Source organism: Pristiophorus japonicus, chromosome 4 (genome assembly GCF_044704955.1).
Source record: "Pristiophorus japonicus isolate sPriJap1 chromosome 4, sPriJap1.hap1, whole genome shotgun sequence".
NCBI lineage: Eukaryota > Metazoa > Chordata > Chondrichthyes > Pristiophoridae > Pristiophorus > Pristiophorus japonicus.
The window spans coordinates 98387876-98414046 of record NC_091980.1 but is presented as its reverse complement, the minus strand read 5'-3'; the positions used below and the strand labels follow the sequence as shown (position 1 = coordinate 98414046).

The 26171-nt window shown below is 43.1% G+C and overlaps 1 protein-coding gene across 1 annotated transcript in view; it reads left to right on the top strand.

Moving 5' to 3' along the window:
* Window positions 1–1125: 1125 nt before the first annotated feature.
* slc26a2 (solute carrier family 26 member 2) overlaps window positions 1126–26171 on the top strand; it is a 35202-nt gene continuing 10156 nt past the window's right edge. The window contains exons 1-2 of the mRNA XM_070878448.1: window positions 1126–1265; window positions 13600–14226. Of these exons, the coding sequence (XP_070734549.1) occupies window positions 13612–14226 (615 nt within the window). The 5' untranslated portion in view covers window positions 1126–1265; window positions 13600–13611. The remainder of the gene's footprint in view (window positions 1266–13599; window positions 14227–26171) is intronic.

Here is a 26171-nt window from a genome sequence, read left to right as displayed (position 1 = left end):
TTGAAATAGTGCCATGAGACCTTTTATGTCCACCTGAGAGAGCAAACGGGCCTCGGTTTAACGTCTCATCCGAAAGACGCCACATCTGACAGTGCAGCACTCCCTCAGCACTGCACTGGAGTGTCAGCTGAGATTTTCTCACACAGGTCTGCAGAGGTTGGTGCGGCAGCAGGTGGGCAGAGCTCTGACCAGTCCAGGAAAGAAAGGAAGATTTGCATTTATATCATCATCATAGGCAGTCCATCGAAGACTTGCTTCCACTCTAAAAGTGAGTTCTCAGGTGACTGTACAGTCCAATACAGGAATTACAGTCTCTGTCACAGGTGGGACAGTCATGAAGGAAAAGGTGGGTGGGGAGTCTGGTTTGCCGCACGCTCCTTCTGCTGCCTCCGCTTGTTTTCTGCATGCTCTCGGCGATGAGACTCGAGGTGCTCAGCGCCCTCCCGGATGCTCTTCCTCCACTTAGGGTGGTGTTTGGCCAGGGATTCCCAGGTATCGGTGGGGATGGTGCACTTTATCAGGGAGGCTTTGAGGGTGTCCTTGAAATGTTTCCTCTACCCACCTGGGGATCGCCTGCCGTGTAGGAGTTCCGAGTAGAGCGCTTGCTTTGGGTGTCTTGTGTCGGGCATGCGGACAATGTGGCCTGCCCAACGGAGCTGGTCGAGTACGGTCAGTGCTTCGACGCTGGGGATGTTGGCCTGATCGAGGACGCTAACGTTGGTGCGTCTATCCTCCCAGGGGATTTGCAGGATCTTGCGCCTTTCACGCCCACCGAACGTCCCAAAGCACTTTACAGCCAATGAAGTATTTTTGAAGCGTAGTCACTGTTGTAGTGTAGGAAACGCTGCAGCCAATTTGCAGTCAGCAAGCTCCCACAAACAGCAGCGTGATACTGAGCAGGTAACCTGTTTCAGTGATGTTGATGGAAGTGTCAGCCCAGAGTTTGGTGTGAGGGCGCTCCTCACACAGTTTAGTGCGGCAGCGGTTGAGCGGAGCTCTGGCCAGTCCAGGACAGCCCTCACACAGGTCCGCATGGATTGGTGCGGCTGTGAAGGGGGCGGGGCCCTGAGCCACCGTCGGCCTATCTGGCGATGACGTGTCACGGCGTCTCGTTGCGACGGGGTACGTGGCCAATGACGCGCCGGATGATACTTAGCTGGGAGAAATATTGCTGCAGTTTATCTTAATACATGACTTTACAGCCCCATGCGAGAGTGCAATTAAGTGTTACATTGTAATCATTGGCACCAGCGGCCTGACAGCAGGTGAGTGCGGTCACTGTAACGAGGAACAGCAGGTCACTGGGTTTGTTGTAGTGACACTGTTTCAGCAGCGCTGGGTCGCGCCTCCTGACAGCACATTATTGCTCAAAAGCTCAGTTGTTTGTGATCTAATGCACTTCGGTGGCTTTCAAATTGGATTACTAGCTACAATTTCTGCTTTACAGAGGACAATTACTGTCAGATGCTGCTCTTTTGAAAGATAAGGGTAATTTGAACCGTCGGTGTGTCTACGTTCGACTTCACTGCTTGGTGGCATTTAACAGTAGATTCTTTTGTGAGGTGGCAGGTAGGTGTAGATGTATAGGAGATATTTGTGAGACATTCCTACCCGCAATTTACTTCTGACATAGATCTTATTTACGGTTTCTTTAAATAGAAAGTGGATGGAAATTCCGAACAACTTTTTGTGCTGTTTGAAACTAACTTTGGGGGTGGTGGGGAGAGAATCAAAAGATGCTTTGCGGTTGCATTGTAATAAAAACAGAAAATGTTGTGAACCCTCAGCAGGTCAGGCAGCATCTGTGGACAGAGAAACAGAGTTAGCATGTTTCAGGTCGATGCCTTTTCATCCGAGTTGACGTTTCATGTTCACCCATGGCGTTTCCTTTTGGAAATCCGTTGAAGCCAGTTTTGCAAATGATGGGCTTTTCCCATTGAGAACTTTTTAGCAACAGGCTAAAGCAGAGTACTGTGTCTATATACTCTACTACGCTTAAAGCAACGTGATGTTGTTATATACTGCACTACGCTTTCAACAGATTAATTGCTAAAGTTAATAGTTTTGTTGTGGCATGCATCCTTGGATAAATAGAAACGTTGTGGATTAGCAGCCAAAACTGTGCTTATTTTTAAGGGATATAATGCAATTATTGATCTTCCATAGGGTGGTGGTAAAGCTTATAACATGTTACAAATACTTTCTAACTTAAAAAGGGTCTGGTTTGAACTGAATACTGATTAGACATGGGTAATAAGGCCCTACGGTGTGCTCAAAATTACAAATAATGGTGGTAAAATTGGCTTTTGTTAAAGGGGTTGTTGCAATCCAAGAAGTAGACTAAATTCCTGGAACAGCTAGAAATCGCTCAAGCTTGAAAGGCTGCTATGTTGTCGATAGATCTGTTTATATTGTTCCATGTGTTTTTTTTTGTTTTCACTGTTGCTAAATGTTAATAACATTGACCTGGTAGAGATGTTTGAATCTCCTGATTAGTTGCTAGAATGTATCCAACGTGCAAACCTTTAAAGTTTTGTTTGTAATGGTGGTACAGGTACTTAATAATGACAGCCTTTAACTTTCTTCAGTTGCACATGTTGGGGAAGACTATATATCAAAGGATATAATCTCAATATTTGCATTGTCATGCCACTTGGTGTTTACTGTAAGTTTGCTTTGCACAACAGTTGCTAATTCACAAGTGTAGGTATCATTCTATTATATACATTCTGAACAATTTGCAAACATTTTGGGATTTTCACAGTCCAAACATTAGATCAGGTGTTACAAGTAAATTTTTAGATTAATTGGCCTAGAAATTTGGGTGGTTTATGCCACCTATTACCGCCATTAAATGGTGAAAAAACAGTGGCTGGCACTCCACCGCCAGCTGGTGGCAGGTCCCATGGTGGCCACCATTTTTGGAAGGTCGACAACACTGCTGTTGCCTGTCATTGCTGAGAGCCTTTTAATGAGTTGGAGCGTGACGTCAATCAGCGTGCAACACCATGTTGACACCAGGTCATCTATTTTGGATTTCTCGCTCCCATTGCCATCTGTGCTAAATCACGCCAGTGAGTGCTGCAGCTAAAAGGTGTTTCAGCAGCATCAACTGCCATGAGGAGTCTGGCAGGACTTGCGAGAGTGGGCGCTGACAAGTGGAAAACACCTCAGGTGGATGCCGGAACTTCAAACGCCTCCTTTAACAATGTTCTTTTAAACTTTCACTTGGGGGCGGGGGGAGCGGATTGCATTTTCTGACAGCTTTCCAGGAGGCCTACATTGTTTGCGGGTCAGTAAATTAATGGGTGAACTCCATTGCAATGATTTGAAGAAGATCTCTGATAAGATCCCTTTAATCTGCATTCATACCATTGGTGATTTTTTTTAAATTGTCAAACATCGGGTGGCAGCTACTGTTTTTGGAGTACGTACAGCAACTGTTCGGGTCACTCCTTTCTTCCCCATTCCCCTACACCTCAAGGGGGAGACAGAGGTGACCTTTGTCCTCCTTCTGAAATTAGCACTGCAAAGAGCATGTTGCACTAGGAAATCACTGCCACACTGATGTTGATGAGCAGCCAGTATCAAAATGCCAGTACTGCCTGCGCTCTCTTGGCTGACAGCCGTTATCCTTGGCCATCGATGTTCCCGGCAAGTTTCCAGCATTTCCCAATTTCAAACAATGGACCTGCATGGCACAAGAAGACATGGTGACAGAGTTATGTGTTCATGCATAGTTCAACAGTACAATTACATAAGAACATAAGAATTAGGAACAGGAGTAGGCCATATGGCCCCTCGAGCTTGCTCCGCCATTCAATAAGATCATGGCTGATCTGATCGTGGACTTGGCTCCACTTCCCCGCCCTCTCCCCATAACCCCTTATCCCATTGTTTAAGAAACTGTCTATTTCTGTCTTAAATTTATTCAATGACCCAGCTTCCACAGCTCTCTGAGGCAGTGAATTCCACAGATTTACAACCCTGAGAAGAAATTTCTCCTCATCTCTGTTTTAATTGGGCGGCCCCTTAGTACTAGTTCTAGTTTTCCCTCATCAGTTGAACCATCCTCTTTGCATCCACCTTGTCAAGCCCCCTCATAATCTTATACATTTCGATAAGATCACCTCACATTCTTAATTCCACTGAGTAGAGGCCCAACCTACTCAACTTTTCCTCCATAAGTCAACCCCCTCATCTCCGGAATCAACCTAGTGAACCTTCTCTGAAATGCCTCCGAAGCAAGTATATCCTTTTGTAACTATGGAAACCAAAACTGTACGCATTATTCCAGGTCTGGCCTCACCAATACCTTATATAGCTGTAGCAAGACTTCCCTGCCTTTATACTCCATCCCCTTGCAATAAAGGCCAAGATTCCATTGGCCTTCCTGATCACTTGCTGTACCTGCATACAATCCTTTTGTGTTTCATGCACAAGTACCCCCAGGTCCTGCTGTACTGCAGCACTTTGCAGTCTTTCTCCATTTAAATAATAACTTGCTCTGATTTTTTTCTGCCAAAGTGCAATGACCTCACACTTTCCAACATTAAACTTCATCTGCCAAATAGCTAATAAGATGGCGCTTCCATTTCAGCAGGGTGCAAGACCCGTCTGAAGCAGTGTTTTCAGCCAGCTTCTCTAGATGCAGTTGTACCAGAGCAGCAACAGAATTACTGGGATGCTGGCTGCAGATGGGTTGTGCAACCGGTAATGCACTTTCTCAAGCACTGTGCCAAATGAAATATTTCAGCCATTAGCAAAGGTTTGGTTAACAGAAAATAGTCAAAATTGTGACTGTCAAGTAATTGGGTGTGTCCAGCTGTTTGTCTGTTGCCACAGATATGATGGAAACAGCCTGCAATATAAATGTGACTGGCTCCATATCACTGGGAACCAAGGCTGTTATAGTTACTGCTCTTAATGTGGTTCTGTAATATAATTAGAGCACTATTTTATAACTAAAGTACCATTGCAACTTTTTACAGAATGAATTGGCTGGGACTGAGACTAAAGTAATACCATAACTAACCACTGTTCCAACAATGTATTACCACCATGTGATAATTACAGTCAACTGTTATTGTGTATAGTATATACAGCTGCCATAGTTTTGATAATTTCAGTAAGTTAGCTGATTTGTAATTGCCTTGCATGTATTCTAGAGCTCGACTGTAGCATTTGTTAATACATCAAAATGAGATAACTTACTATGTTGAATAAACCTAAGTAACCCACAATTAAACTTTTTCTCCTGTAGCTGGGTGCTAAAGATGAGTGTCCACTTGGCTCAGCTGGTAGAACTTTTGGCTCTAGGTCAGAAGATTGTGGTTTCAAGCCCCAAACCAGAACTTAGGGACAGAATCGAGGTGTATTGAGGGCCTATTGCATTGTTCGATGAGCCATTAAACCAAAGCGCCAAACTGCCTGTTTTGATGGTTTAGGTATGTTATAGATCTTGTGGCAGGGAAATGTCTCTGGCCTACATTCTTCCCTTAACCAAAAGCACCAAATAACAGAATTCACTAGTCATTTATCTCATTGTTGTTTGTGGAACCTAGCTGTGCATATATCGACTGCTTATTCATCTATATAATAATAGTGACTTTCAAATTAATTAACTGCTTTTAAAGTGCATTATGATTACATAAAACTACTCCCTTCTCCAGGATCATCAGGAAAGTAAAGATAACCTCCAGCTTCTTCTTCTGCACTACTGACTGTCTCCTTGAATCATTGTTCCCTGTCTCCCAACAGCAAGTGTGTGGAGCTACGGACTTCTCCACCACTAAGGTTGAAACCCTCATCCATGCCTTGTCAGGACAATTTTGAGTTTTCACATAATCTATACCTTAAGCTAAGTAGATTTATTTGTGAAAAAAGTATCTCTTTTTGCTTGTTTACCTATTTGGTGTCACTGCTTATAAAATATATTTTTTAGATAATTAAAAACTGGGGTCAGAGAAAATATCAGCAAGGTTTGTAACTGCTCACTTGTTAATCTTGTTACTAGAGTACAGTCAGTAGGAAATTTACAATCTCATAAAAGGTGCAAGAGCTCTTTTGCACTAAAGTCAATTAACTCAGAATTGTGACTATCGACGTGTTTGCTCGAGATATGATATGATATGATGTGCACTGTTGTTATTGAGTGCTCTGTCATATTGCATGCACGATTTTATAGATTGATCTTGGTTCACAGTTAATAGTCCATTCCTATGTTGCTTCTCTCTCTCATTCTCTTAATGGGGGGGGGGCGGTGGGAAATTGCGGTCGGAGGCTTCCTTCGACGAATGCCTCCGACCCGAAAATATTTTACGAAACAACCTGGTGTTCCCGGAGGAATTTAGGATTCTTTCATTGTGCAGCGCACAGGATCATGTCCTCTAGGTATGTATTTGTATCCTGGAATCATGTGGGCCTGGACCATCAATCACTATCTAGTATTCTCATTGATAACAATGGGAGCTCTGTTTGTATGAGCTCCCATTACTATCACATATCCCCCTAAAACAAGAAACACAACATAATAAAAGGTGGGGATGCGTTGGATCTATCCAAGAAATTTTGACAGATCGCAAAAGCTGGTTCTCGGCACATGTGAATCGCGTGCGAGAACAGGCATTTGAGACCTCGTCGGGTGCGTGCGCACATCATACACACCCAGTGAGGCCGCAAATTTCAGCCCAATAACTTGCTACCAGTTTGATAAAACATTATATCCCTATGTAAAACTGTCCCATTCAGCAGGTCAGCTGCATTATGCAGATACCACTGTTGGAACTGGAAATAAGTGATCAACTGGTCTGAAAAGAATGACCTTGAATTTGGCACCCAAATCATTAAGGTCTGTATGAAAGGGAAGAATTCAAGAATCTCTCCAATATACAAAATATATAATCAGAGTACAATACAGGTATCTGAATGTAGTAATAAGATGAAGTATTAACTTGTACTAGTGCATGTCCAAAATTCAATCAACATTAGCAAATGTTCTTGGCTTGAGTAATTGACAGGGAGCTATAGTTGAAGTAAAACACTTGAGCTTTGTTGGATTTGTATCTCCAGCCAAGAACATTTCGTAATATAGACATGTGCCTGTATTTCTAAGTAAACGTTTTACATTACTACCGTTGCTTAGCATTTCTTGCACAATGCATTGATTGTCATTATGTAGGCAAATAGAACCACCATTTTATATAAAGTATCTTATCTTATAAGCATCCTACAAACAGCAATGAGATTAATAATGTGACATTCATTGAGCGAGAAATTTGGGTCAGGACCCTGGGCATGCTTCCTGCTATTATTTGAATTGTTGCGTAAGAGCTTTACCAACCATCTGAACTATTAGAATGGGGCTTTGAAGATGGAAATGCAGCATTCTGATTATTGGACTAGAGTGCAAGGCTCAATTTTTAGGTGCCTGGATCCTGGATGGGAGCCTGAACCCATAAGCTTCTGATTCAGATGAGAATGCTACCTACCAACTGAGCCAAGCTGACAACTGTGTTTTCAGAACTCTGCATATTAACCACCAAAAGTGGCCTTATTTTTTAGTCTCAATGTTTGGATTTTATGGGGCATAACTCAAAAGATTATACTGTTCTGATACTCGAGCACAGTAAAACAATCCCTTGGGTTTCAGTTCAGTCCAAGCTTTCTCCCAGAACAATTTCATTCAATTGAATCAAATTCCTATTGCCTAAAATCAGTAAGCATATAATATTTTATACAGTAGTTTTACCTACATTCCCTGTGTTGGGATCTAATTTGTTAATGATGCAGGTCTGATTCCTTGACCAAATGACAGCTGATTAACCATCATTCACAAGTGGGTGATGATTCGTTCAGTTTCTGATGAGTGACTTTTTTAAAAAAAAAGGACTTGTGTAAGGGTTTCAGTGGCAGTGGCTCGGGTAGGGGCAGAGGTAGGCAATGTTTCAGCGGTGTAAATAAAGCGATGGTAATGATGGATAGGATATGAAGTTTAAAGCCCTGTCTAGTCAAGTATCCAATAGGATATCAAGAATGCAAACGGTCGGGTTCAGCCTAAAGCATGTGGCTTGGCTGGAGAAGGAATCGGTGGCAAGGGAGCAGAGTTTGTGACTGGAACCAAATACTATGGCTTTGGTCTTCCTGATGACCAGCTTTAAAAAGTTATGACTCATCCAGTAACTGATATCAGATAACCAAACCCACGACCTCTACCACAAGTGCAGCAGGAGCATGGGAACCCCAAGTTCCCCTCAAAGTCTCACACTATCCTGACTTGGAAATATATCACTGTTTCTTCATCGTCACTGGGCCAAAATCCTGGAACTCCCTTCCTAACCGCACTTTGGGAGAACCTTCACCACATGGACTGCAGCGGTTTAAGAAGGTGGCTCATCACCACCTTCTCGGGCACTTATGGATGGGCAATAAATGCTGGCCTAGCTAGCAATGCCCACAATCCAGGAACAATTATTAAAAAAAAAAATCTGGTAGCATAGATGTGGGTGAGGTGTTGAGAGAGAAAAGGTAGGTGTTATCATCTGAAAGTTGATCTGCGCCTGCCGATGGTTTTGCTAAGGCGCAGCGTGTCCATTAGGAACAAATAAGTGCAACCAAAAGTAGTGATGCACTGGCTTTATTTGGATAGTTGTAAATGGAGCCGTGAAAAGATAGTTCCAGCAGACTAGACAACAGAGGAGAAACCTTGGAGGATCATGGTGTGCTCAACTGTGTCAATCATGTGGAAAGGTTAAGGAAGGATATCACTTGTAATTGGCTAGGGTCTTTTCGGTGCTATAAGTTGGACAGTAGCTCAACTAGTGGGATTCAAGTAGGAAATTTCAGTAGAGATGAGCACAGAACTGGTAGGGAGCAATGGATTTGAGAATCTGATGCAAAGTAGGAAAGGGCCATTTTGTAGATGACAAAAGTGAGTTGTTTTTTTTTGTTGGAGGGTGTGTTGACAGCAGTTTTGAAGTAGAGGGGCAGTGCCTGATGAAAATGAACAATTGGCTATATCAGTTGGTGTGGAGGCCAGGAAGGCAGTTGAATGGGAATAATCGAGGGATGAGAAAATGGATCATGCAGGTTGAAAAAGTAGGAGAGGGATGGTCAAAGAGATGGAAATACTGGATTAGAGTGGGAGAGAGGCTGGGATGGGATGAAACGGCCATGGAAAGTCATGTACTCCCCAGATTTAGTGTTTGAAGTGAGGGTGGGTGAGAGGACTTTAAAGAGATGGTTTGTCATGGGTTGGAAAACAATACTAGTGTTGTGCTGCAGGATGATCCTGGAGTAATGGATGATTTTAGCTAAATGGAGCAAAGCAGAGTAATGCTTGATTTAGTTGAGCCAAATCTGGCCATTGATGACGAGACCAGTTGACAGCCTGGTATGCTCAAGCTTGTGCTCTTCTGTCACTCTACGTTAATCAGGGCTGTACCAGGAGGAGAGAACAGGGTGGGAGACGGTGATTGATTTTGCTGGGAACAAGAATATTCAAGGCAAGGGAACAATTAGCCAGGTTGACAGTGACAGAGATGTCATGGCAGATGGAGTGCAAAGATAAGGGAGTGGGATTTGTGTGTGAGTTGGAGGAAGTGGGGTTTTTCTCCCATGGTCAGGTGATGAAAATAGTAAGATTGGAGAAGTGTAGGAAGCTGTAGGTAAGGGCTAAAGATAAAGTAGACATCTGTAGATGTCTAATGAGAGATGATGATGAGGTGGTGGTGGTGGAGATGTGGATGAGGAGTTTAGGGAAGACAAAAGGATGAAGCAGTTGGAGGAATTGAGCTGTAGGTTGATTTACTTATTAAAAAAGGAAAGCCCTAATTAGCTCTAGAATTGATTTTGCTTGCATGCTATTCGAATAGGATGGCCAATTTTTTCCAAGCCAAAAATGAGGTAGCCTATGAGTTGAGCTCTTGGGGCAGGTTTTTCCTCTTTTTGTGTTTGTGCATATGTTGTCTGGGCAGAGTGCATAGAAGAAGGTTTGCAGCCTGATTATTTTTTTTCCCATTTGTTAACTTAAATGGATGTATAATTGGTGCAGATAAACTGTCCTCCCCACCCAATTTACCTTGTTGTGCCCTGCCCAGGTAATTAATTAATTATACCCAAGTGTATCGAAGGCAATGTGCTCAAGAACTCCGGCACCTATACTGAATCTTTCCTGCTGATGTAAATTTATTGGAAACCATAACAGCAAATGCCTTTACACCATAATACACAAGAGCTGGCAACTTCTATAATGTAGCTTCTTTTTGTCTGCTATACATTGAGACATTTCTGAACAACCGTGCAGTGCTACCGCATACAAAGCATTCTTCCCTCCCTGAAAGGGAAGGGCATTGCTGCAGGCACGGCAATTTAAAAGGGGCCTACCTGGACCACCAAGGCAGCGGTGGACCTGCAAGATTAGTTCAGCACTCGAGCAGAGTGCCGGGCTGAACGATTGCAGGCAGGAACGTGCGAAAGGTAAGTTTTTTAAAAAAAACTTACCTCGGCCACCTCGTTTTAATTATCGGCCCTGTCATGGATGGCTGCCCGATCCACGCCTCCTGCAGCTACCGCTGTTTTTTCCTGGTGCTTTGCAGGGGGCGGAAGTCAATTTCAGATCCGGGGTGCTACCGGGGCGATGCGCACCGCTATGTAATGATTTCCGGGCACAGGAGATCGGGGCTCTATGCTGTAGCGCTGCCGCTAAACCCCCGGTGGATTTGGTGGGAGTCAACATCTGCGTTTGGTCGCCAAGGCTTTAGCGCCCCTCCCTCCTGCACCATCTCTCCAGCCACATGTTCATCTGCTCTATCCTCCTATTTTCTATATACACTAGCGCATGGCACCGGCAGCAATCCGGAGATTACTACCTTTTGAGGTCCTGCTTTTTAATCTCTTTTTTTTTTCCTAGCTCTCAAATCTGCCTGCAGGACACCTCTCTACCTATGTCGATACTGATATGGACCATGACCTCTGACTGTTCATCCTCCCCCCCCCTCAGAATGCACTGCAGCCGTTCAGTGACATCCTTGTCCTTGCCACCAGGGAGGCAGCATACCATCCTGGAATCACGTCTGCGGCCACAGAAACGCCTGTCTGTTGCCCTAACTATTGAATCCCCTATCACTATTGCTTTCCCGATCTACCTTCTCTCCCCCTCTCAATACTAACTGATGGCAATGAGTCAGAGGAGGTGGTGTTTCATAACCATGTGACCCTTATCAGGAAAATCTGATTGAGAGAAAGTGTTATGGAAAGTCAATATAACACTTGGTGTGCACCAAACATAGCTTTTAGTATATATAATTCAAATTCTTTCTGGCTGTTTCACAACTGTAGTTAATAATTTTTTTAAACTTTAAATACATGAAATAGCGTGGATTGATTATGTTTGGCATCTCAAGAACTTGGCTGTAATTTGCACTTGTTTTTCGAAATGGAGCATTGTTGCAAAAGAGACTGCAACACCAGGAATGGAATGCTGCAATGCTTAATACCCTGTAACTAGTGAGTACTGGGAAACTGGGATTGCATCCTTATTGTGACATTCTGCTAGATTAAATAGACACTTCCCATTATTCCTCACAGATATCACAAACTAGAGATTATTGGTCCTCTGTCGTAAAGTGAGGTGTTTAGATAACCTCCGAGCAAAGAAAGCAGAGTAGGCTGTAATTCATTTACTGATTTTTTTTTTTTCTCTCCACTGCTAAATGTCAGATTTTTAAATTATTCAAAAATGATTTAAGATTTGTCTGATCTTGAGTTTTATGAAGTTTGTTTTGGGAACTTAGGGAGAATATGATAAAGTCTAGGTTGGGCTAGTAATCTAATATATGGTAATGAACAAAAGATTGTAATGATTTCTAGATAAATGATTATATACTTTGTACCTGAAGTGTTTTTTCATGATCTTTAAAAGGATTATATAGGTATTGTCCTTGAATACTCTTACTTATGTGCACTTTTTCTATAAAAATAGAGTACCTGTAGCAGTTTAGATGGTGAAGGTACTGGCATTTTGTATGTGATATGATCAACATGGTTGGCCCACTGTATACAGTATATTCAATTATATTTAAGTGAAGGTTGCTAAATTATTTGTTGAAATCCACAAACTACTTTTTATTTATCTCTACTGTATTTACTACTGTTCAATGAATACTACCGTTTACTGCTCAAATTTCACAATGTTCTGTATAGTTTGATAACTGATTTTTATTTGAATGTCAAATTACAATGTTAAATATTTTAAAGTATCCTTGCAGCGAGGAAAAATAGTACTCAAATTTTGCTCATTATTTGTAAGCTATAAAATGTACCTTCAAATGATTAAAAACTAGTATGCAAGTCACATTATGCTGGCTTTTAAAGTCTTTGAAGGCCATATTGCAAAACATAGTGGTTGTTCCTGGCAAATATTATAGATTAGTTCTGTAGCACATTCACATCCATTTGCTCCTTTTTTGGGTTGCAGGAATAGTCAGGCTAGTTGAGATAAGTACAACGGGTTCAATTTTCCCCAATTATCTGCGCCGTTTTTTTTTTGGAGTAAATTAAAATCTCCAAGTTTTCCCAAAGTTTCTGTGCCAGCATAATTAACTTCAGTATGATTTTTTTTAGGCTACGATTTTTTTTACCTCATTGGGGGCGTAACCTGCCACCCGTGCCAATTCTGACGCTTTATGCAAGTTTGGCCAACTACGATTTTTCTTAAGATGGTGTTTGCATCTGCTCTGAAAAACCTTCTGAGCAGTTAACAAAATCAGCACAGGTAAGAGAATCAGTGCAGAAGATCCAGTTCCACGGCAGAGAGGCAGGGTAATTATAACCTCTGTTATTCTGACTCTAATCTCTTGATTTGTCTATAGATTCCTCTTTTTTATTTATGGGTTCTGTAATACAACTTCATTACTGTAATAATCTCCTTTTTGTCTTTAATCTCTAATGAATCCAATTCACTTTAATCTGGGGCTATGGTCTGGTCTGTCTACCCTTTCAGCTTGGGTTAGGAGTAGCACCGGTAAGGGGGGGGGGGGGCAGATGTGGCTTTCGGCCAGGGCTCGGAGTGGCACCGGGCATCGGTGGGGGAGTGAGGGGGCCTTTTCAATTCAATTTACAGGATAGACTTTTGGCACAAAGTCTTGAATATTTTCATGTTGGTAAGCTGCAGCCTTAAATAGTTGCAATGTGCTTTCCAGCCTGAGCCCAGTGTGTCCCTCATCACCCTGGCAACCTGATCTCTTTGGTGCACATTTTAGGCTCCACCCACAGAATTTAAGGACAATGTGCGCCGGGCCACATTCACAAATTAAAACGGGGAAACTTTCAACTTTTTTTTGGCGTAACTCCTCAAATCTGTATTGGGGAAAATTGAGCCCATTAATATTTCTATATACTGTAGTAATGCTATCTAAAAGAAATTCTAAGAGATGAGCCTTCCTGCAGAAAATGATTCAAAACTGTGTGGTACTAGTTATGATATTGCTTATGATGCTATTTTGATCAATTCAAATTGATTTATCTCACTACAATTGTCATATGTTGAGATTTGCTACATCCATGAATGCAACCAAGACTGACCAGCTTCTTTTTGTTTAGACAACTTGCAGGATGACTTCAGCAGAAGCTAATAATGTTGAAAGCACGTTTGCACTCAGTATCCCAGCCTCTTCCAACACAAAGAACAGAAAATACACTTCCATTATTTTAGAAGAGCAAGAAAAGAAACCATTGGATGTGAAGAAGATTGCAGTGAAAAGGCTGAAGAAGTATTGCTCTTGCACCCCAACAAAAGCAAAAAACTTTTTTGTTGACTTCTTTCCTGCCGTACGATGGTTTCCAAAGTACAAATGGAAGGAATGGATTTTGGGGGATATTATGTCTGGCTTGATAGTAGGCATCTTACTAGTCCCTCAGTCAATAGCCTATTCGTTACTTGCAGGGCAGGAACCAATATATGGGCTATATACCTCATTCTTTGCCTGCATCATCTACTTTCTGATGGGGACATCAAGGCACATCTCAGTTGGTATCTTTGGTGTGCTTTGCTTAATGATTGGCCAGGTGGTGGATAGAGAGCTACAGTTTGCTGGGTTTGACCTCTCTGATGACATTAATGGCACTACCCAATCAGAATTGCTCAACCAATCGAGTGGTGTTTGTGGCAGAAGTTGCTTTGCCATTCGGATTGGCTCAACGTTGACTTTCATGGCTGGAGCCTATCAGGTAAGGTGAAGATCAGTCAACCTTTATAAACCCTAAATCAATGTGTGATGTATGCATAATATAATGATGAAGTTACATAGGATGTATAGCACAGAACAGGCCATTTGGTCCAACCAGTCCATGTTGGCATTTATGCTCCACTCGAGCCTCCTCCTGCCTTTCCTCATCTAAATATATCAGCATCACCGTCTACCCTTCTCTCTCATATATGCTTGTCTAGCCTCCACATAAATGCATCAATACTATTAGCTTCAACTACTCTGTGGTTGTGAGTTCTACATTTTCTCAATTCTCTGGATAAAGAAGTTTCTTCTGAATTCCCCAATAGATTTCTTGCTGATTGTCTTGTATTGATGGCCTCTAGTTTTGCTCTTTCCCCACAAGTGGAAACACTATCTCTGGGTCTACTCTATCAAAACCTTACATCACTTTAAATACCTAAGTCACCCCTTAGAAGTCAAGAGAAAACGACCCACCCTGTTCATCCTTTTCTGATGGGTATAACCTCCCATTTCTGGGATCATCCTTGTAGATCTTTTTTGCACCCTCTCCAGTGCCTTTAACCTTTTTTATAATATGGCGACCAGAACTGTACACAGTCCTCCAAGTGTCTAACTCAGGCTTGATACAAGTTTAGCGAAACTTCTCTACTTTTCAATTCTATCCCTCTAGAAATAAACCCTAGTGCTTGATTTGCTTTTTTATGGTCTTATTAGCCTTCGTTACTACTTTTAGTGACTTGTTTTTTTTTTTACTTTGAGATCCCTTTGCGCTTCTACCCCAGTTAGGTTCTTATTTGCCAAGTAATATGTGACCTTACCTTTTCTTACCAAAATATAATCCCTCACATTTATCTTGTGTTAATTCATTTGCCAATTATATGCCCATTCTGCAAGTTTATTAATTGATCAAAAATTCCCGCAGACACATGCCTCCGACCACCGAAAACTATGCACACCTACCTTCAGTCCCTCTGCACATGGAGAATTCCATTTTGGACTGGCAGAGTCCTGGGCAGCGCATGATGCCATGCCGCCCAGGTACACTGTGGCTTCATTTGGAAAATAGGAGCTCCCACAAGGCCTGTCAAACAAGTTAATTTGAAAAGGCCACTCCCCCGATTTCTTTTTTAACTCCAGAGTCTTGTTTTACGGTGCTGCCATTACTATGAATGGGAATATCTCCCAAAACAAAAAACACTTTACATAGATTTAAAATAAACTAAATATTTTAGAAAACAATTTATGTTTTTGATTTTTTTTTTACAATGTTTTAATAGTGTTAAAAATAAACTTGCTTTAATCATAGAATCATAGAAATTTGCAGCATGGAAGGAGAATATTCGCCCCCATCATGCCCTTGCCGGCCAACAAAGAGCTATCCGGCCTAATCCCACTTTCCAGCTCTTGGTCCATAGCCTTGTAGGTTACGGCACTTCAAGTGCATATCCAAGTACTTTTTAAATGTGGTGAGGGTTTCTGTCTCTGCCACCCTTTCAGGCAGTGAGTTCCAGACCCTCACTCCACTCTGGATGAAAAAATTCCCCTCAAATCCCATCTAAACCTCCTACCAATGACTTTAAATCTATGCCCCCTGATTTTTGACCCCTCTGCTAAAGGAAATAGGTCCTTCCTATCCACTCTATTTATGCCCCTCAATTTTATACACCTCAATAAGGTCTCTCCTCAATCTTCTCTGTTCCAAAGATAACAAGCCCTACCTATCCAATTTTTCCTCATAGCTAAAATTCTCCAGTCCAGGCAACATCCTCATAAATCTCCGCTGTACCCTCTTTAGTGCAACCACATCATTCCTGTAATGTGATGACCAGAACTGCATGCAATACTCTATCTGTGGTCTAACTTATTCAACCATCATTCAAGCACATCAAGCACAGCGTGTGTAAGAACCTATAATTGGGGAATCGTTTAGTTTTTAATATGACACGTATTGATGCCATAAAAATGCATTAAAATAAACAAAATGTAGTGCAGGTGTCAATGAGGATAAATAAAATAACTTTTATTTAAAAAAAAAAATTGCAATAAAACAGCAGAAAAATGATATTTTCCTGCTGCTCCTGAACATCTCGTCATAATTTTAAGTGAGCCTCTGAGCAAGTGTATCAGGTGCTGTAACTTTGGGGCAGTGTCAGTTTTGAGCTAGGCAACGATGCGTTCGGTCAGAGTTGATTGATGGGCAGTTGTAAAAGATTGAGGAATATTTTGGCATATTGTATCTGCACTTAATTAACTTGCGTCGAAAATTGTGCGATCTTTTATGCCACGTAATTGGGTTTGTGCCTAGGTTATGCTTGTCTCTGGGTGCAAATATGGAGGAATTTCAAGGTCATTATATCAGTAAAATTTTTAAACTAAGAAAGCCCCGTAAAAATCCAACATTAGCCTGGATTTTGCAGCCAGCTGCGAAGGAACGGCACTCGCCGGTAACCTCACCGACTGCTGCCCACAAAGTTTTCCCGAGCCTTGCAGCACAGGCTTGCTGAAATCGGGCATCTGGTACAGCGCGGTGTCTTCGACAGGGCCGCTGTGGTATCTGTGAGCAGGTCAAGAAACAGCAAGGCTCTTCAACCAATCAGATTGAAGAATCCTCACCAAGAAATTGGATAATGTCCGAAAATGAGCACAGCGATCGCAATACGCAATCTACCTGCACCAGTTCGGAGGACTGCTGGCAGCACACAAACTTCATGCTGCTTGCTAATTTACATGATTGTGATTCTAATTTACATGCACTGCTGAGTGGCTGAAGGGCTCAGCAGGGACTCCCAAGTTCTTGCAAGGTTAACTGCAATTAAAGCTAGCCTGCACTACTTAAATGCAGTCTGCACTACTTAAAGGGGAGGTGCCTTCTGCCTGCAACAGGTAATTGAACTGGCTGGGAGGATATTGAAGAAGAAAATAGTAATGATGGCACAACAGGGGTGAGGGCGTGTTCCTAGATTCTCGGAAGTCATCTCCAGGAGAGAGAGGACCTCTTTCCACAGGGAGCCAGGAGGCCTTCCAGGCAACAGACCAGATTGCAGTGAGAGCAAATAGCCACTGTGGTACCTGCCAGCAATGCAGCATCGAGGACCTGGACTCCATGCGGAAGAAGTGGTCAAGGTCAGTGAATTTATCTTCAAATGCCATATCCCACCATCTCTATAACCAGCCTCACACAATGCTCAATGCACCACACTCACCTACCAACAATCTCTACCAAACACGACTCACACCTCACCTGCACTCACTTACCACTACATCAAGCCTCACGTCTGCATCTCATCACGTGAACATAGTCAGCTATTCAAGCATGACAGGCACATCACCCAAGCACATTACACCACACTATCCTTTTGCTTGCAGGCTAGCGTGGTGTATAACAGTGCCAGCAGACCTTAACCAGCGAGGGACAGGCTCGCCTGCATCACCTCACCCCCTTGGAGGAGACGGTTCTGGCCATTCTTGGCAGGGGCATGGCTGAGCCTGTGGCCAGCGGAGGGGCTGACAGGATATAAGATGATATCCTCATGTGTTATCCTCCTTTTCACATCCCACTTCCCCCTCATTTCCAATCTACACATGGTGTAAGCATGCACCTCTTGCTTTTCGTCCCCCTCTCCTCACCATAACTCTACCCTTGTGCCTTTCTCATTTCAGACACCCAAGAAATCCAGCCTGCCTAGCCAGTGAGTCAACATGAGGGGGGAGAGGACAGTGAAAATGAAGAAGCACCATTACTTGATTTCACACTCCAAGCCACCAGCTCAGATACTGATAGTCTGTTACTTTAGAGAATAGGTTAGAGATGGGATCTGCACACGGTGAGACACCGGGTATGAATGGCTTGCAGCCAGAGCAGGGGAAAAGGCTAGCTCATGTACCAGCTCCCCGGAGGCCGAGGTTTGGCATGTATTCTGCTGTACAGGACTTCGATGGAGCAGCCTACAGAAGAACGCTGATGGGTATGCACGATGAAATGCTTGGTGCAGTGGCAAGCCTGCCAGAAAGCTTGAATGCAATGTCAAGGATGTCAATATGCAAACTGTCAGGTAAATGATTTAAAACCTCTTAGGTTTTGTAAATCTGCTTAAGAGAAATAGCTGGTGAGAATTAGCAGATGGTGGAAGCAGAAACTTTTAAAGCTCATGCCTATCCTCCCAAAATGAGAGAACACAAATACTCAGCACAATTTTGTTCACAAGTATGAAATACAGATGTCAATTTCAGCTCTTGCATAGGGTTTTGGGCAGAGCTTGAAGCCTGTCCTTTCCAGAAAGATCCATTAACGCATTTGTGGACCCAACTATCATGCTGCAACTGATGGCTGAAGGCTCATTTTCCATTGCAGAACAAGTAGAAGCCACCCAAGTCTGAGTACTGCAATGGAAGCTGAAGTCATGCAAGGTCAGCTTGTTGCCATGCAAGCACAGACTGCTATCAGTGCTGGGTTTAGTAGTGTTGAAAGGGGCTTGCAGGGTGTCACAGCAAACAATCCAGCAGTCTGTACTCCAACAGATTACTTGGATTGCTGAGGTGCTGCCCCGGCGGAGTGGCAATGGATCTGTAGAAGACGAACCAGCTGTCCTCTCTCAGGATGACAGCATTTGTCCTCTCACCACTGCCACTCCGCCAGTGCACTTGCTGTTGCCTGTCAGCCAGCCATCCGAGACTGCTGCTGCTCATGCCGTGGTGGTGCAGTCCAAAGCCAGGCCTATTCGGCCCAGAGCTGCTCGAAGTCACACTGAAAGTTACCAGCGTTCCACCAGCCGTGCTGCAGCAACTGGCGCAGAATAAAATGCATTATGATTGCGTAGGAACACAGAAGACAGACATTAAAGGAATGCACAAGGGTGATTAGTTGATTTTTTTTTGTTGTAATATTGGATGAAACATAGGAACATAGAAAATAGGTGCAGGAGTAGGCCATTCGGCCCTTCGAGCCTGCATCGCCATTCAATAAGATCATGGCTGATCATTCCTTCAGTACCCCTTTCCTGCTTTTTCTCCATATCCCTTGATCCCCTTAGCTGTAAGAGCCATATCTAACTCCCTCTTAAATATATCCAATGAACTGGCATCAACAACTCTGCGGCAGGGAATTCTACAGGTTAATAAGTCTGAGTGAAGAAGTTTCTCCTCATCTCAGTCCTAAATGGCCTACCCCTTATCCTAAGACTATGTCCCCTGGTTCTGGACTTCCCCAACATCAGGAACATTCTTCCCGCATCTAACCTGTCCAGTCCTGTCAGAATTTTAAAAGTTTCTATGAGCTCCCCTCTCATCCTTCTAAACTCCAGTGAATGAAGGCACAGTTGGTCCAGTCTCTCCTCATGTCAGTCCAGCCATCCCTGGAATCAGTCTGGTGAACCTTCGCTGCACTCCCTCAATAGCAAGAACGTCCTTCCTCAGATTACGAGACCAAAACTGAACACCATATTCCAGGTGAAGCCTCACTAAGGCCCTGTACAACTACAGTAAGATCTCCCTGCTCCTATACTCAAATCCCCTAGCTATGAAGGCCAACATACCATTTGCCTTCTTTACCACCTGCTATACCTGCATGTCCACTTTCAGTGACTGATGAACCATGACACCCAGGTCTCGTTGCACCTCCTCTTTTCCGAATCTGCCGCCATTCAGATAATATTGTGCCTTCGTGTTTTTGCCCCAAAATGGAAAACCTCCCATTTATCCACATTATACTGCATCTGCCATGCATTTGCCCACTCACCTAACCTATCCAAGTCATCCTGCAGCCTCTTCGCGTCCTCCTCACAGCTCACACTGGCACCCAGTTTAGTGTCATCCACAAACTTGGAGATATTACAATCAATTCCTTCATCTAAATCGTTAATGTATATTGTAAAGAGCTGGGGTCCCAGCACTGAGCCCTGCGGCACTCCACTAGTCACTGCCTGCCATTCTGAAAAGGACCCGTTTATCCCGACTCGCTGCTTCCTGTCTGCCAACCAGTTCTCTATCCACGTCAGTACATTACCCCCAATGCCAATCTCTTGTGCGGGACCTTGTCAAAAGCCTTTTGAAAATCCAAATACACCACATCCACTGGTTCTCCCTTGTCCACTCTGCTAGTTACATCCTCAAAAATTCCAGAAGATTCGTCAAGCATGATTTCCCTTTCATAAATCCATGCTGACTTGGTCCGATCCTGTCACTGCTTTCCAAATGCGCTGCTATTTCATCCTTAATGATTGATTCCAACATTTTCCCCACTACTGATGTCAGGCTAACTGGTCTGTAATTACCCGTTTTCTCTCTTTTTTTTTTTTTTTTCCCCCCTTTTTTAAAAAAAAAAAAGTGGTCTTACATTAGCTACCCTCCAGTCCATAGGAACTGATCCAGAGTCGATAGACTGTTGGAAAATGATCACCAATGCATCCACTATTTCTAGGGCCACTTCCTTAAGTACTCTGGCATGCAGACTATCAGGCCCCGGGGATTTATCGGCCTTCAATCCCATCAATTTCCCCAACACAATTTCCTGCCTAATAAGGATTTCCTTCAATTCCTCCTTTTCACTAGACCCACTGTCCCCTAGTACATTCGGAAGGTTATTTGTGTCTCCCTTCATGAAGACAGAACCGAAGTATTGGTTTAATTGTTCCCCATTATAAATTCACCTGAATCCGACAGCAAGGGACCTACGTTTGTCTTCACTAATCTTTTTCTCTTCACATATTTATAGAGCTTTTGCAGTTAGTTTAATGTTCCCTGCTAGCTTCTTCTCGTACTCTATTTTCCCCCTCTTCAGGAGTGAATCATCCATCTGCGGTACCAGTGACGACAACCTCAATTCCCCTTTCAGCATTAGTCCCACACCTTGCCTTCCCTCTGTTACTGACCATCACATTGTTCTCTTGGCCACAATACTGAAATAATAGCCACATAAAGCAAAGATTCCAATCCAACGTTATACATCTATCCATCTAAAGGGGTAAAGTGTGTTAAAAAGACAAGCATGAAGGCTCTGTGCCTCAATGCGAGGAGTATTCTAAATAAGGTGGATGAATTAACTGCGCGGATACAATGTGATTGGCATCACGAAGACAGGGCTCCAGGGGGACCAAGGCTGGGAACTCAACATCCAGGGGTATTCTAAACCCTTAGTCCTCCTCTGTTGAATTCTAAATTTCTCCCAGTCCTCAGTTTTGTTTTTTTTTAGCCAATTTACATGCCTCTTCCTTGGCTTTAACACTATCCTTAATTTCCCTTGTTCGCCATGGTTGAGCCATCTTCCCAGTTTTATTTTTACTCCAGACAGGGATGTACAATTGCTGAAGTTCATCCATGTGATCTATAAATGTTTGCCATTGCTTATCCACCGTCAACCCTTTAAATATCCTTTGCCAGTCTATTCTAGCCAATTCACGCCCTCGTACCGTTGAAGTTACCTTTCCTTAAGTTCAGGACCCTAGTTTCCGAATTAACTTTGTCACTCTCCATCTTAATAAGGAATTCTACCATATTATGGTCACTCTTCCCCAAGGGGCCTCGCACAACAAGATTGCTAATTCGTCCCTTCTCATTACATATCACCCAGTCTAGGATGGCCAGCTCTCTGGTTGGTTCCTCGACATATTGTGTAGAAAACCATCCTTAATACACTCCAGGAAATCCTCCTCCACCACGTTGCTACCAGTTAGGTTAGTCCACTCAATATGTAGATTAAAGTCGCCCATGATTACTGCTGTACCTTTATTGCACACCTCCCTTATTTCTTCTTTGATGCTGTCCCCAACCTCACTACTACTGTTTGGTGGCCTGTACACAACTCCCACTAGCATTTTCTGCCCTTTGGTATTCCGTAGCTCCACCCATACCGATTCCATATCATCCAAGCTAATGTCTTTCCTTACAATTGCATTGATTTCCTCTTTAACCAGCAACGCCCCCGGCCTCCTTTTTCCTTTCTGTCTATCTTTCCTAAATGTTGAGTTCCCAGCCTTGGCCCCCCTGGAGCCCTGTCTCCGTGATGCCAATCACATCGTATCCGTTAACTGTTATCTGCGCAGTTAATTCATCCACCTTATTCCGAATACTCCTCGCATTGAGGCACAGAGCCTTCAGGCTTGTCTTTTTAACACACTTTACCCCTTTAGATGGATAGATGTATAACGTTGGATTGGAATCTTTGCTTTGTGTGTCTATTATTTCAGTATTGTGGCCAAGAGAACAATGTGATGGTCAGTAACAGAGGGAAGGTAAGGTGTGGGACTAATGCTGAAAGGGGAATTGGGGTTGTCGTCACTGGTACCGGAGATGGATGATTCACTCCTGCATATCCCAGCCAGAAACGGGCTGGCTGGGTTTCCTCCTTCCTCTTCCAATTCCTCCTATTCTGATTCTTCCTCTTCTTCCTGATCCTGAGCTGGTGGCAAAGGCTGTTCCCTCATGATGACTAAGTTGTGGAGGATTCAGCAGAGCACCATGAATTGGGGGGCACATTCCGATGAGTACTGTCGTGCTTCTTCAGAGCAGTCCAGGCAACGGAAGCGTTGCTTTAGCACACCAATGGTGTGCTCTATGATGTTTTGTGTGGCAGCACAGCTTTCGTTGTATGCATGCTGGCCATGTGTGGTTGGGTTGCGGAGTGGAATCATGAGACAGGTGGTCAAGGGATAGTCCTTGTTACCCAGTAGCCAGCCTCTGATTTGTCTTGGTGGCTCAAAAACTGAGGGAACAGCGGACTTATGCAGAATAAAATGCATGATGACTGCTGTCAGGATACTGAGCATTTGCCATCATGATGTGCTGAGCATGTTTGCACACCAACTGCACATTCAGTGAATGGTAACCTTTGCGGTTGCGGCCAAGGGGCATGACAACTAGAATACCCATGACTGGGAGCAAGTGGTCTGATCGGAACCCTTGAATTCAAAAGCAAGGCCTTCTCCACTTGCAGCACCACTCTCTTTTTACCTCACCAACTTTAAATAACTTTAGAAAGTTCCAAACAATTCCACAAGCTTACACAGAGCCAGCAGAAATCCCCCTCATCCGAATCATTGATATAGATTATGAATAGCTGAGGCCCAAGCACTAATCCTTGCAGTACCCCAACCAATAGTTACAGTCTGCCAACCTGAAAATGACCCGTTTATTCCTACTGTTTTCTGTCTGTTAACCAATCCTCAATCCATGCTAGTATATTACCCCCAATCCCATGAGCCCTAATTTTATTTAATAACACCTTGTGTGGCACCTTATCGAATGCCTTCTGAAAATCCAAATACACCACATCCACTGGTTCCCCCTTATCTATTCTGCTAGTTACAACCTCAAACACTCTTGACAGATTTGTCAAACATGATTTCCCTTTCATAAATCCGTGTTGACTCTGCCCAATCCTATTATTTTTTTTTTAAGTGCCCTGTTATCCCGCCCTTAGTAATAAATTCTAGCATTTTCCCTACTACTGATGTCAGGCTAATTAGACTGTAGTTCCCTGTTTTCTCTCTCCCTCCTTTCTTAAATAACAGGGTTACATTTGCTACCTTCGAATCCATGGGAACTGTTCTAGCATCAGTGGAATTTTGGACGATGACAACCAATGTATCCACTATCTCTATAGCCACCTCTTTCAAAACCCTAGGGTGTAGGTCATCAGGTCCAGGGGATTTATCGGCTTTCAGTCCCATTAGAGGATAACTGGTAGGCAAGGACCCCAACTTCACGCCCTTGCACTGATTTCAGTGCTGAGTTTATCGGCGAAGATTGTTGTGCCACGCCCTGTGGAGGAGCAGGATACTTCTGACAGCAAGTTCCAGTGTTCTGCATTTGTGCATGTGCCGACATCGGAAGTTACTGTCCGATTTACTCTTAAGTGTTGTTAGCCTCACCATTATTATCTATGCAAAATCTGGGCCATTATGTTTCACTTGCCTTCTTTCCTCTCTCTTTCCCCCCCACCCCTAATGTAAACAAGAAGCAAAATTGTATTTTAAGATGATTTTTTCTGTAGTTTAGATTACTTCTCTAGTTTTTAGGGAATAAAAGGAGTTAGTACTTGCACATACACACCATTTTGTTTAAATATATGCATTTAAGGTGCTGAAAGGTTATTTGTGTCTGGTTTTTAAGGCAATGTACACCCATGAGTTCCAGAGTTTCGACATTTGCTTATCTTGCCTAATGTGGGTGTACCTTGCCTATTGCATGCCTTCCAATCGTCTGTTTATCAATTTCTGATAAGATCTAGCAATTCAAACACTTTAAATATGGATAACCAGCAGTAAAATGTACAACCAACTTATTTTTAAAGCTGTCATTTAATTGTTTCTAGGAATTAAAGCTGAAGATAGTGAGCTTTTTAATTTTAAACTAGCACATATCCCATGATGTTACTTGCATTGAGTCAGCAGATAAGCTGTTTTATAACAGTAGGGGTGGTTATGCCATGTAGGCAATACTATCAAGACCATTGCTTTACAGCGATTCAATAAGTCAAAACCCCTTCTGTTACATGCCTTTTGTGGCAAATTTGGTGCCATATTCCATGGAGATGAGGAGAAATATGAAGTTATCTACTTTGGTAGGAAAAATAGAGAAGCAGTGTATTTTTTAAATGGTGAGCGATTGGGAAGTGTTTGTATTCAGAGGGACCTGGGTGTCTTTGTTCACGAATCACTGAAAGCTAACATGCAGGTACAGCAAGCAATTAAGAAAGGAAATAGTATGTTAGCCTTTGTTACAAGAGGATTTGATTAGAAGAGTAAAGAAGCCTTACTGCAATTATAAAGGGCCCTGGTGAGACCTCACCTGGAGTATTGTGTTCAGTTTTGGTCTCCTTACCTAAGGAAGGATATACTTGCCATAGAGGGAGTGCAACAAAGTTTCACCAGACTGATTTCTGGAATGGGGTGGGATTATCCTATGTGGAGAGCTTGAGTAGACTAGGCTTATATTGTGGATTTTAGTGAAGCTTTTGATGAGGTCCCACATGGCAGACTAGTCACAAATAAAAGCCCATGCGATCCAGGGCAAAGTGGCAAGTTGGATCCAAAATTGGTTCAGAGGCAGGAAGCAAAGGGTAATGGTTGATGGGTGTTTTTGTGACTGGAAGGATGTTTCCAGTGGGGTTCCGCAGGGCTCAGTACTAGGTCCCTTGCTTTTTGTGATATACATCAATGATCTAGACTTCAATTTAGGAAGTATGATTAAGAAGTTTGCAGATGATCGGCTGTGTGGTTGATAATGAAGAAGAAGAAAGCTGTGGGTGCAGGAAGATATCAATCAAATGGTCAGGTGGACAGAACAGTGGCAAATGGAATTTAATCCAGGGAGGTGTGAGATGATGCATTTGGGGAGGACTAACCAGGAAAGAGAATACACATTAAATGGTAGGACACTAAGTGTAGAGGAACAAAGGGACCTTGGAGTGCATGTCCACAGATCTCTGAAAATATCAAGCCATGTATATAAGGTGGTTAAGAAGGCATATGGAATACTTGCCTTTATTAGCTTAGGCATAGACTACAAGAACAGGGGGGCTATGCTTGAAATGTATAAAACACTGGTTAGGCCACAGCTGGAGTACTGTGTGCAGTTCTGGTCACCACATTACAGGAAGGACGTGATCACACTGGAGAGGATAAGGAGGAGATTTACGAGGATGTTGTCGGGAGTGGAGAATCTAAGCTATGAGGACAGATTAGATAGGCTGGATTTGTTTTAAATTAGAACAGAGAAGGCTGAGGGGAGACCTCATTGAGATGTATAATATTATGAGGTGCCTAGATATAGTTGATAAAAAGTGCCCCCAGGTCCCATTGTACTGTGGCACTTTGCCATCTGAGTCAGGGCTCGCAGGGAACTTCTATTCCCTGTGGACTGGAGGAAGAGGCCAGCTGCAGACACCATGAAAGCATGGCTGGAGATGGCGGCAGAAGTGAGCAGCAGGAGTCCAGGATACAATGCAGG